At 43.6% G+C, this 12,599-nt stretch overlaps 1 protein-coding gene across 1 annotated transcript in view; it reads left to right on the top strand.

Annotated features, from left to right (window-relative positions):
- The window catches only part of CUX1 (cut like homeobox 1), a 622,185-nt gene extending 610,601 nt beyond the window's left edge, over nucleotides 1–11,584 (top strand). Inside the window, exons 20-23 of the mRNA XM_063956059.1 lie at nucleotides 129–185; nucleotides 3,561–3,641; nucleotides 5,389–5,453; nucleotides 10,001–11,584. Coding sequence (XP_063812129.1) covers nucleotides 129–185; nucleotides 3,561–3,641; nucleotides 5,389–5,453; nucleotides 10,001–10,064 — 267 coding nt within the window. The 3' untranslated portion in view covers nucleotides 10,065–11,584. The remainder of the gene's footprint in view (nucleotides 1–128; nucleotides 186–3,560; nucleotides 3,642–5,388; nucleotides 5,454–10,000) is intronic.
- The last annotated feature ends 1,015 nt before the right edge of the window (nucleotides 11,585–12,599 follow it).

The raw sequence follows: 12,599 nt of genomic DNA on the forward strand, positions 1-12,599 counted from the left end.
TAGGATGAGAGCTAGTGAAAATACTGTTGTTGTGGGGAGATAGTGAAATCAAGTCCTAGTTCTCCTGTATCTGGGAATTCAGTTTTTTAAATGCAAGACATCTGACAGTTTGTGCTTTTCCATTGCAGGAACGCCAGCGAAAGTATCTCAGCCTAAGTCCATGGGATAAAGCCACCCTTAGCATGGTAGGTACCTGCATGAGGTCATTTGTTCAGTTTTTTTCTAAGGTGCGAAGACTTTTTTCAATTTGTAGAGATTCCAGCAAATTAATTTTCATTTTGGATGAATGTTCTGTTCTGCATTAATTGGATATTTCTGGACATGCTAGAATGACTGAGTATGATATCTGTGGAGATTATTTGTCTGGGAGTTGTTATAGACTTGAATCTTGTCCATTTCCCATTAAATGGCAGTAAGTACATTGTGTTACTATAGTTTATTCTCTATGTTGACAAAAGTGATTGGACACTGACTGCAAATAAATTAATGAGATTTTATTGACGTTGGTACTTTGTAGGTCTACAGCGTGTGCAGTGATTACTGCAGACACCCTTCTTGGCAAACTGTCCACAAGTTCCTGGACAACAGCAGGTGGTATGTTTTGCCATTCTGCCTTAAGTACAGTGACCAACTGCGACACTGAAGAAGGTCGAGTCAGCCTAGAATGCACCCGTTGCTCCAACTCATCTCAGAGGTTCTCAGTGGGGTTATGATCTGGACTCCGGGTTACCAAATTTTCTGTATAGCAGTCCAACGTAGCCCTGGAAACATGAGTTTCATTGTTTGTTGTCCTGATAAAAACATTCATTGTTTCTGTAGAAATGCCACAATGTAGGGAGCACAGAGTTATTGAGAACATCTCTATACTTCTCAGAGTTAATGTGACCATGTATTACAACTAGTGGACCCATGGCAAACCAACTGAAAGAGCCCCACAGCATATTGCCACCACCTCCATGCTTTACTGTAGGTACTGTGAACTCTGGAATCAGATGTTCTCATGGTAATTACCAAACCCAAACACGTCCATCTGATCTGAAAAGTGCAAACCATGATCAGTCACTCCATAACACTCGCCACCATTGTTCCACTGTCCAGTTTTTGCATTCTTTACACCATTGTAAGCGCTGAGCTGCATTCTTCTTTGTGATTAGAGGTTTATGAGCAGCTGCTCTTACATAATATCCAAGAGCATGGGCCACCCTACGGAGTGTTCTTGTCAAAACTGGCACATTAGTGGCCATTTGGAACTCAAGTGCAGTGGTACGCATGGGATGACCCCTGTTCTTTCGCAGCTCTCTGGTTAGCGCTCTCTGGTCCATGGATTGCAGCTTCAGGGGTCTTCCAGGGCGCTGTGCATTCCTGCTAAGACCAGACTTCTTCCACACATTAATGACAAGTGACACAGTGGATTTAGGAACCTTCCTAACATCCGCAATGCTTCTAACACTCATACCTCTGATCAAGCAGTCTACGATGATCACCTTTTCAAAATCAGCTATCTCCTTCCGGAAATCCATTTAATTAGCAAATTATCTAATCAGAGCCCCTCTACCCGTTTTATGTCTTCATGAACACGTGTCTGCTTGCGGGGGGAGGGGTCCAATCACTTTTGTCTACATAGTGTAGGATAAATTAGAAGTCTGCAAGAAGTTTGTTTATACAGAAAGAGAACTTCAAGGTTATTTTAAATCCACTGGTGGTGTGTAATCTTTTACACAAATGTTTCCTAAATCCAGTCCTCAAGCCACCATTACAGTGTTCAGTACATAGCATCTACTTGATGGAGCTCAGGAGTAGTCAGCACAAACTGACACATTTTATAGGATCCACAGGTGTTACTAATTATTACACTTCTGATTCTGTGAGGAGACCTGGAAAACATGCTCTGTTAGGGTGTCCTGAGGACTGGATTCGTGAAATACTGCCTCATGCTATATAACAACTGATAATGTAAATTACAGTAGATATATTGTGAAGTGTATGTATAGACAACCATTTACCTGTAGGAGTTCATACATATGACACCTGTAGATAATGCTTACTGATAACATAGGGGGTGATTCCGAGTTGTTCGCTCGTTATTTTTTTTCGCTACGGAGCGATTAGTCGCAAACTGCGCATGCGCAATGTACACAGTGCGCCTGCACCAAGTAAATTAGCACAAAAGTTTGGTAATTTACTCACAGCGTAACAAAGTTTTTTCATCGCTCTGCTGATCGTAGTGTGATTGACAGGAAGTGGGTGTTTCTGGGCGGAAACTGGCCGTTTTATGAGAGTGTGCGGGAAAAACGCAGGCGTTCGAGTTGCAAAACGCAGGAGTGGCTGGAGAAATGGGGGAGTGGCTGGGCGAACGCTGGGTGTGTTTGTGACGTCAAACCAGGAACGAAAAGGACTGAGCTGGTCGCAATGGCTGAGTAAGTCTGGAGCTACTCAGAAACTGCGGGGTAATCGTTACAAGAAAATTAGCGAAGCTTTCGTCAGCAATTCTGCTATGCTAAGATACACTCCCAGTAGGCGGCGGCTTAGCGTGTGCAATGCTGCTAAAAGCAGCTAGCGAGCGAACAACTCGGAATCACCCCCATAGTGCATAAATCACAAACTTTCATGATTAGTGACGCTGTATCCAAGTCTTAATGGACAGCCTTCAAGAATCAAATTGTAAAGCTGACAACAGAATGGATCAACCTTGATTTATGTCGTTGATTTCTACATGCTTTTGTTTGCATAACATATTATTAGTAATATAGCTTTAGGGTGATGTACATAATGAAGGAAGAACATTCTTAAGTAAGGAATCCATTCATAGTCTGAACCCCAGTGAGTACACAACCTGCATTGCAACTCAGAGCAGCAGAGTGCAGTTTTAGGCATGCCCAGGGGTATTATGGGTAGAGACACCGGGGCCGATGAGTGAGTAGCCTAGGTTCACCTAATAGTAGCACTGTCCCAGATAGATGATATTGTACATTTTGCTTACAATAGTAAATGGAATGCATCAGATCCATGCTTCCCAAATATGAAAATAACAAAATACATGCAAAACAAGTTACTGACTAGGATCTGTCCAGCCAAAACGTAGACAAGTTCCCAAAGTCACATATGTATGTAAGGGCCCCGTGTACTGGCCAATGGCAAAAAAAAAACACTTGCATGGAAACATGGAAGATAGGCCCCCTCATCTGTGACCCAATAGTACTGCACCTATGATAGTTATGCTATTGGCCACACCCCTTCCCAGTCTCTCTTTTGTTGTTACTGCAGAATTTTGTGTCTCCGCTATAGTAATGACAAGGTACCCATGCAGCACAAAGCCTTCACTGGAACAGTTGGTGTGGTGAAATCACTTGTTTTAAGATTATATTTGATGCCTCCAATTTCCAGTATCTCTCCTCAGTCCAGCCTGGAGCCCCACATAAGTAGTCAGCAAAGGCTGCTTTGTCGTCTGAAACGGCTTCTGTCTTACAGTTGCTGTATTCCAGCAGCTAAAATTGTCATTGCTCTTCCTCATGTATCATTTGTGCTCAGTGATTCAAATCTGATTTTTTTTGTATATATAGGGAAGACTCATTCTATCAAATAAGATGGCCCGAACGATTGCATTTTTCTATACTCTGTTCCTGCATTGTCTAGTTTTCCTGGTAAGTGACGTAATAAAGGACAGAAACTGTTCAGAATTGCAACTTTTCCTAGTAGCCCCTGGAGAATTAACCGGTTCAGATGATGGACCCCCTTACCCCCCCCCCCCCCCCCCCCTTTCAGGTCGAATGTCATAGACACTAATGATTTCAGTATTTCTACCAAAAGTAGAGTAGTTAATTTTTTGTGCTAAGTTTCCCCCTAATATTTGCTGTTTTGTGTAGCCACTGTTGAAAGATGAAACTGAAATTACACAGTTTAAGTATTGCATGGAATAATAAAGCAATGATATTGGGGATACAGAGCAGTGTATGGTAACATAATCCAGATGTAGAGTTGTAATATATTGATTAGCCTGCACCCATGTTGTAGTATATAAACTTTGTGGCAAACACTGGGTCTATTTGCCAGCTTGTTAACGTCTTGTCTAATTTACTCATTGTAAGTTAGAGCCAATTTGTCAGCAATTTGGCCACATGCATGGAAGACCAAACTGTACAAGTAATTGTTATGACCCTCTACAACAGGGATGGGGAACCTTCGTCCCTCCAGCTGTTGTTGAACTACACATCCCAGCATGCCCTGCAACAGTTTTGCATAACCAAATAGGGCAACTATAACAATGCATGCTGGTATGTGTAGTTCAACAACAGCTGAAGGGCCGAAGGTTCCCCATCCCTGTTCTACAATCATATTGTAGTGGCAATTGGAAACACACTCCACCCTGCTAATTTAGGGCCATCTGTTAACCTCAGATTAACTAACTTCGTAAAGCCATAGACTGTAAAAGTCAGTCAATTTGGTTGAATTGACCAAATTGGACAATCAGAATCTTTTGCAGCATAGAGTCATTGGGGAGAGAGACAGACTGTGGGGTATTTGGGAGGAAGGAGAGATGGAGATGCACTCTGGTGTGTGTGGGGGAGGAAGGAGAGATATCCATACTTATATTTTGTGTGTGTATGTATATATATATATATATATATATATATACACATAGATACATTATTATTATTATTATTATTATTATCATTATTATTATTAAATAGCCTAGCAATTTCCATTGCACTTTAAAATATATATATACACAAACAGTAGATAGGAGGCACTCACGAGACACCAACCATGAATAACCAGATGGACAGCGTCTCTGTGTTCAACGTTTCAGTCTTAATGGACTTTTTTCAAGAACATGTTCTTGAAAAAAGTCCATTAAGACTGAAACGTTGAACACAGAGATGCTGTCCATCTGGTTATTCATGGTTGGTGTCTCGTGAGTGCCACCTATCTACTGTTTGTACATTATAGATTCCATTTGGATTCGAGGAGGGCACCCGGGCAAGTCATATAAGTCATATTGGGACAGTAATTGGAGTGCCGACCTTTTTCTGCATTTATATATATATATATATATGTGTATATATATATATATATATATATATATATATATACATACATACAAAATAATCTTAGGGGGCCCAAGAGATATCACTGAACGGGGCCCAAGATTTCTGTTGCCGGCCCTGCAGTTACTGTACCACCCAGAAAAGCACATCGAAATTGCACGGATCTGTATGCAATTTCGAACTTCATCCCCCAGCTGTAACCATCTGGACGCAGACCATGTGTTCTATTGCTGTCAATTCATTAATAATAACATGTTACCTATACATCTAAAATGTTTAAAGATTCAAGTTCAGATCATGTTGAAGAAAAAAAATTACAATATTCATTCATTTGGTTTATTAGGTGCTATACAAAACAGCCTGGAGTGAAAGTGTGGAAAGAGATTGTGCCGCCTACTGCGCTAAAAAGTATGTATATGTATAAATATAATAAAACAATAATATACTGTACTAATATGTTTATTTTCCATTTATTAAATTTTCTTTGTCATGTAAAACTGCAAACTAGTTAATAATTTAAAGTCTATAATTTGCTGAGTTTACTACCAGGCTGTTAGCGGCAGCAGCTAAAATGTTCCCTGTAGCAGCCTGCATAGAAAGTGAAGTGATTCTGAAAAGCCTCCTTATAACGGGTGGTAGTCATGTGACTGCCGGTCGGCTGACCGACAGTCACATGACCTCCTCCGTGAGCCCGACGGCTCACTATCCCGATGGTCGGCATGCCGACCAACAGGGACTATTTCCACTCGTGGGTGTCCACGACACCCATAGAGTGGGAATAGAACCCGTGGCTACCGCAGGTCGCCACCGAGCCCGCAGCGTGGCGAGCGCAGCGAGCCCGCAAGGGGCTTGCTGCACTCGCCCCTCTCCGCCGGGATCCCGGCGTCGGTATGCTGCCGGGATCCCGGCGTCGGTAAGGTGACCGGCGGTCAGGAGACCGCCGGTCACCCGTACTACACCCCTTATAACAGCAGGAATTACCATCCACCATTTATAGATTGTAAGCTCCACTGGGACAGGGACTGATATGAATGGCCAAATATTCTCTGTAAAGCTCTGCCAAATATATGTGTGCGCTATATAAATAACTGGTAATAAATAAAATAAATACATAATCCCCATTGCTAGTGTATTACAACCAGAGGTTTCCTCATGGACGTAGTGCCTTCATGTCAACTTGGAGATTTGTTGCGCTCATCAGTGTAATGCAGTGGACTGATGATTTCTGTGGTGTAGAGTTTAGGGCATAAATCAGGCTTGATCGCACAGCTTCAATCAGTTTCTTTGACATGCGGGGGGACGTCAAGCACAGGGCAAGTCCGCCCCACGTGACTGATCCACCTCTCTCACCCTGGAGACATGCGAATCCACCCCACCCCCAGGAGACATGCGAAAGCATCACATGGCAGTGATGCTTTCGCACATTTAGAGTAGCCCTCTGCCTGCGCAGCCTAGCAGCGAAGGCAGACGGCTACCCACCATGTTAAGGTTCACAGCGGCTGTGCGTGACCTCACGTGGCCCGCCCCGCAAACGGTCTGGACACGCCTGCATTGTCCGAGCTGCTCCCCTAAAATGGAGTACCTACGCCCAGAAAACACGACATCCACGCCCGTTCCGGTCCCCTCCAGGTCTTAAACTGCGTTCTGACGAGAACACAGTTTAGGACCTTGCACATGTGCGTACCGGCATGCGCAGATGTGCAGGAACCGCTTCATGGCGATTTTTAGATATCAGTATCAGGGCAGTGGCAATGTATCCCGCCAGTACTATACCACCTAGGTGGCAGCAGCATGTCTCATCACCAACTCTTAAGGGGGGTACTGACGGGAGATATGTGTGCTGAGCGATCTTAACACAGACCGCTCAGCACACATCTCCCCCCCCGCTCAGCACAGCGCGCTGTGCTGAGCGAGGGGGCGGACGGACGGGGGGCCGCTCACTTCACGCAACGGTGAAGTGAGCGACCCGCTAGATTGAGCCTGCATGCAGGCTCAATCTAGCATCGGCGATAGTGATGCGCGGGGCCGCGCTTCGGCGATAGTGATGCGCGGGGCCGCGCATCGGCGATAGCAATGCACGGGACCGCGCATCGCTATCGCTGGAGGGCATACACACGGCAGATCCGTGCTCAAAATCTAAGCAATCTAGTCAGATTGCTTAGATTTTAAACACAGATCTCTCCGTGTTTACCCTCCTTTAATGGCGCATGGGCAGACCATGCAAACAGCTTTCACAAATGCAAAGGATGTTTGAAATCTCACCAGGATAATATTTAAAAATACTAAATTGGTGACAGGGCCAGTTCTAGACCTTGAGGAGCTCAGGGCGAAAGGTTACTTTGGGTGCCCCCCCAGGTTTAAAATATGGACTGTGTGCCAAATGCATGGCACTATAATATAGGGGCGTGGCTTCATGGGGAAGTGGTGTGACCACAGAATAGTACCAGTTCACATTATACCGCACAGTAGTGTCCGTTATTCAAACTACACCACAATAGTACCCCTTGTACATGTTACGCTACACAGTAGAGCTCCTTATACATATTATGTCACAGATAAGCCCCTTATACACATTACACCAAGGTAGACCCCTATACATCTTATGCCATGGTAGATCCCTTTATACACGTTACACCACTATAGAGTCGCTATGGAAGTAGCTGTATTTAACTATTTACTTGTTTAATTAAAATAAAATAAAAACTCTATGTATGCCCCGACCGACCTGCCCTCACAAAGCCCAATCCCTTAATGCCCCAAATATGACCTCCCAAAGACCTGATGACCCCAAATCTGGCAATGAAAATAATGCCCCAAAACTGCCCCCCCAGATCTGATAATCTCCCAATGCCTCAATGAAAATACAGGTTGAGTATCCCATATCCAAATATTCCGAAATACGGAATATTCCGAAATACGGACTTTTTTGCGTGAGAGTGAGATAGTGAAACCTGTGTTTTTTGATGGCTCAATGTACACAAACTTTGTTTAATACACACAGTTATTAAAAATATTGTATTAAATGACCTTCAGGCTGTGTGTATAAGGTGTATATGAAACATAAATGAATTGTGTGAATGTACACACACTTTGTTCAATGCACAAAGTTACAAAAAATATTGGCTAAAATTACCTTCAGGCTGTGTGTATAAGGTGTATATGTAACATAAATGCATTCTGTGCTTAGATTTAGGTCCCATCACCATGATATCTCATTATGGTATGCAATTATTCCAAAATACGGAAAAATCCCATATCCAAAATACCTCTGGTCCCAAGCATTTTGGATAAGGGATACTCAACCTGTAATGCCCCAAATGTCACACACACCCCCCACTCACTCACTCACTCACTCACTCACTCACTCACTCACTCACTCACACCTGAATTCTTCACCTCAAACTCTCAATGAAAATAATGCACCAATATTTTCACAATGCCTAAATGAAAATGATTCCCTAAAACTGCCATCCCAGACCTGATAATCCCTCTAAGCCTCAATGAAAATAATGTCCCAGAATTGCCCGAGAGGCAGAGAGAGGTGCTGCAGCATCAATGTAGAGAAAGGTGCTGCAGCAGCCACTGGGGCAGAGAGAGGTGCTGCTGTATCAATGTAGTGAGAGGTGCTGCAACAGCTAGGGCAGAGAGAGGTGCTGCGGTATCTGAAGTAGAGACGTGCTGTAGCTTCCAGGAAAGATAGAGATGTTGCAAAAGCTGGGGCAGAGAGAGGTACTGCAACAGCTGGGCTGGACCGAGATAGGTGCAGGTGCTGCAGCAGTGGAGGCAGAGAGTGCTGCTGCAGAACAGAAGTAACCCTGCTGCACAGCTACAAGCACACAGTGAGTAATATAAAGAGGACGGGCAGAGCTCCAGAATGTGCCGGCTGTCAGTGTCTCCTGCTGTCGCCTCTGGCCTGCCCTGTTCCCTACCTAGTCTCAGAGTCCGAGTTAATGTGCGCCCCTCTGCTCCTACTCTGCGACTGCCTGTACAGCGGTCCGCGGCACAGTTAGAGGCAGCGACATGTCCTCTAAATTTGCCAGTGCCTGGATCTCGTGCTCCACCTTATAACATTAAAGAGACCCACTGTGGTATATTTAACATGTTATAAAGGACAGTGATGTGCTGTAACTTATACCAGTGAATCGGATAAGGGGGGTCATTCCGAGTTGTTCGCTCGGTAAAAATCTTCGCATCGCAGCGATTTTCCGCTTAATGCGCACGCGCAATGTCCGCACTGCGACTGCGCCAAGTAAATTTGCTATGCACTTAGGAATTTTACTCACGGCATTTTCATCGTTCTGGCGATCGTAATGTGATTGACAGGAAATGGGTGTTACTGGGTGGAAACAGGCCGTTTTATGGGTGTGTGGGGAAAAACGCTACCGTTTCCGGAAAAAACGCAGGAGTGGCTGGAGAAACGGGGGAGTGTCTGGGCGAACGCTGGGTGTGTTTGTGACGTCAAACCAGGAACGACAAGCAGTGAAATGATCGCAGATGCCGAGTAAGTCTGAAGCTACTCAGAAACTGCTACGAGGTGTGTAATCGCAATATTGCGAATACATCGTTCGCAATTTTAAGATGCTAAGATTCACTCCCAGTAGGCGGCGGCTTAGCATGAGCAAATCTGCTAAAATTCACTTGCGAGCGAACAACTCGGAATGACCCCCAAGGATCATTAACAATTTAGTGCTAGTAATCTGTTGATGTGGACTTATACCTATTGCCATCTGGTAGTCCTATTTTTTACATTCAGTTGTATATTGTAAATGGCAGATGCCCCCTTAGAGGAGCCCGATCTATACAACCATTGAGTGTTAGAGAAACTGAATCACAAGCATATCAGAGTATTTGTGCTGTGACATCGCATAATATTTGTGTGTGTGTGTGGGGGGGGGGGGGGTTATGAACTCTGAAAATAGCAGCAAGTAATGTTGTGTGCTCTCTGTCACTTGCAGATACGCTGACCACTTGCATAAGTTCCATGAGAACGGAGAGAATGGCGCCATGTGGCAGGAGTAGAGGATATGCAGTACGGGGGTGCCTGATTCCTCTGGGACCAAATGACCGGATGTAACTTTGCAGGCTGCTTTCCTTGGTCCATGCATTATGCACAGCTGTTTGACCTAGACTAGCTGATCTCTACAATACTTGGAAAGAGGCAGACACAGACAAAATGGATTACTTATACATTTTTAAAAAGGCAGCAATCCATTTACACTCAGCAGCACGGACTTGGTACTTTCAAGTCAATAGTAATTTAGCTTGTAGTCAGTTCTCGCTTATATTTTGAGTTAAAAAGCCTGTACTTTTTAAAAAGACTCTGTTCCCAATTACATAAGAAGTCTTGCCTCTATATTAGAACACTGCAATCTTCAGCTCTCTAGATGTGGCTAAGCTACATGTGGAAGGAGTCAGGTCTCATATTTTGCATATGCTGCTTATTATAATTCATATTTCTGATTCAATGGTGCATAGTGGGATAATTAAATTAACAGCACTCATCTGTAAATAAGGCTTTGTGTGAAATATTCACACATTAGCTGGTTATTATACAGTATAATACTTATTTACATTATCGTTAAAAATAGTCATTTAGCATATAATTAGGTTTCACAGGCACTGTTTGGGAAAAACCAGTCTCACGAGCACCATTTGCTGACACACAGTGGGGTCAGACCTTTTGTGCAGTCTATTAATACTTTGTAGCAAGCAATGACATCACTGAGAGAGCAGCCTATCACATTAGAGGAAATACATGACCGAGGCACATGGAATAATCAATGTCAGTGGTTCCCCATGATTCTGAAGCACATGTACATTTTAAAGGCTTCCAGTGTGTCTAATTCTAGCAATGTGTTGCTGATTAATGTATAATAGTAATAATTGACTTTTCAAAAACAGAACTTTCCCTCAGTCTGTCAGAAATGTAATCTCAAGGAAAATGGACTGTGGACTTGTAAGCCTGCCCTCGTCATCAATTATCTCTTATAACCACACATTGCAGATTTGCTTTTAGACACATCCTCTATAATTGTGTCAACATATTGGCAGTTTCAGTGTTTTGGGTTTTTTTCTGGATGGGTGTTCTATAACGAATCAATAGCATGGTTAATCAATTAAGGTTTATTAGTAGACAGCTGTTTTTCCAATACAGAAACAATCAATTATTGGTGAGCTGTACGATTTCTGTCTTTGCATGTTTACGATGTTTTCATTAAAATTCTAATTTATATATTATATGCAATCTAGATATCTTATTTTCACATGATTGCATCTGACTGACTAACATCCAAATAACTTTACATAGATCTATTGAGGTGTGGGACGGTAGTAGCAAGTACACAGTATACCAATAATAATTTGCACATTTTACACATGAAATTATATAGACCTTTATTATCTCTATGCGCATTCCTCTCACTTATATTTGTTCAAATTAACATACTTCTATTGGATTAACTATTAATACAAGTAATGTAACACATTTGATTGGTGAAAAAAAATCTGTTTCTTTGGCAATAAAGTTTTGGGGTATTGAACAGGCTGTGTTTTTATTCTTTTTAGTGACTGATACATGTGTGCTTTCAGTATGTTGTATGGGGGTTGACTGTAGACTGTTATTCCGTGTTCATAAACCTGATCCTGAAAGCAGTGCCGGCCCTAACCAATATGATGCCCTAGGCAAGATTTTGGCTGGTGCCCCCTAGCACCGCCGCTAGTTCTGCAGGAGATGCCTGGCATGAGTCAGCTGGCAGCTCTGCTAACATCGGGCGCCTTTTGTTTATGAAAATGCATCTTATTTGCATTACTATGTGGCAAGGATGCACAAGCTTCTGCTGATTAAAATGATATGCAGCATGCCTATATTCTGTGTGCGACTGCGTCTGTATCTGCATACGAAATGCTACATTGCAGTGATTTCCAGGAATACACTGCAACGTAGCATTTCGTATGCAGATACAGCCGCAGTCACACACAGAATATAGGCATGCTGCATATCATTTTAATCAGCAGAAGCTGCTGGTGCCCCTAAGCATACCAAATGCCCTAGGCATTTGCCTAGTTTGCCTATACCTAAGGCCGGCTCTGCCTGAAAGCTATGACAAGTATAGTGGTCAGTAAGTTATCTTCATGAATGGATAAAGGGAGTTATTCAGCACGGATTGCAGATTCTGCTAAAAAGCAGAATCTGCAATCCCTTCTGTAGCATGCTGGGCCCACCCAGAGCAGGACAAGGCCGCCCAGCATGCTATCTCCCGCCCCTCGGATTGCGATCGCCGCAACTGTGGATGACTTCCTGCAGCTAGGCTGCGTATGCAGGCGGTCTGCTGCCATTTTCCAGCAGCCACCCCGAAAAGTCCGTTGCCCCCCCCCCCCACTTACGACGCCTCCTGGCGTGATTGCAGGGATGTGATTGCACTTTGTATGCGTGTGCACAGCGGTCGCGGTGCGTGCGCAGAATAGCAAAAATCGATTGATTGCAATTTTTGCTATTCTGCAATGCAAGCTGAATAACCCCCGAAGTCCAGGATAAGGTGTTGTAGCACCCAAGAC

This window comes from Pseudophryne corroboree, chromosome 2 (genome assembly GCF_028390025.1).
Source record: "Pseudophryne corroboree isolate aPseCor3 chromosome 2, aPseCor3.hap2, whole genome shotgun sequence".
NCBI classification, from domain to species: domain Eukaryota; kingdom Metazoa; phylum Chordata; class Amphibia; order Anura; family Myobatrachidae; genus Pseudophryne; species Pseudophryne corroboree.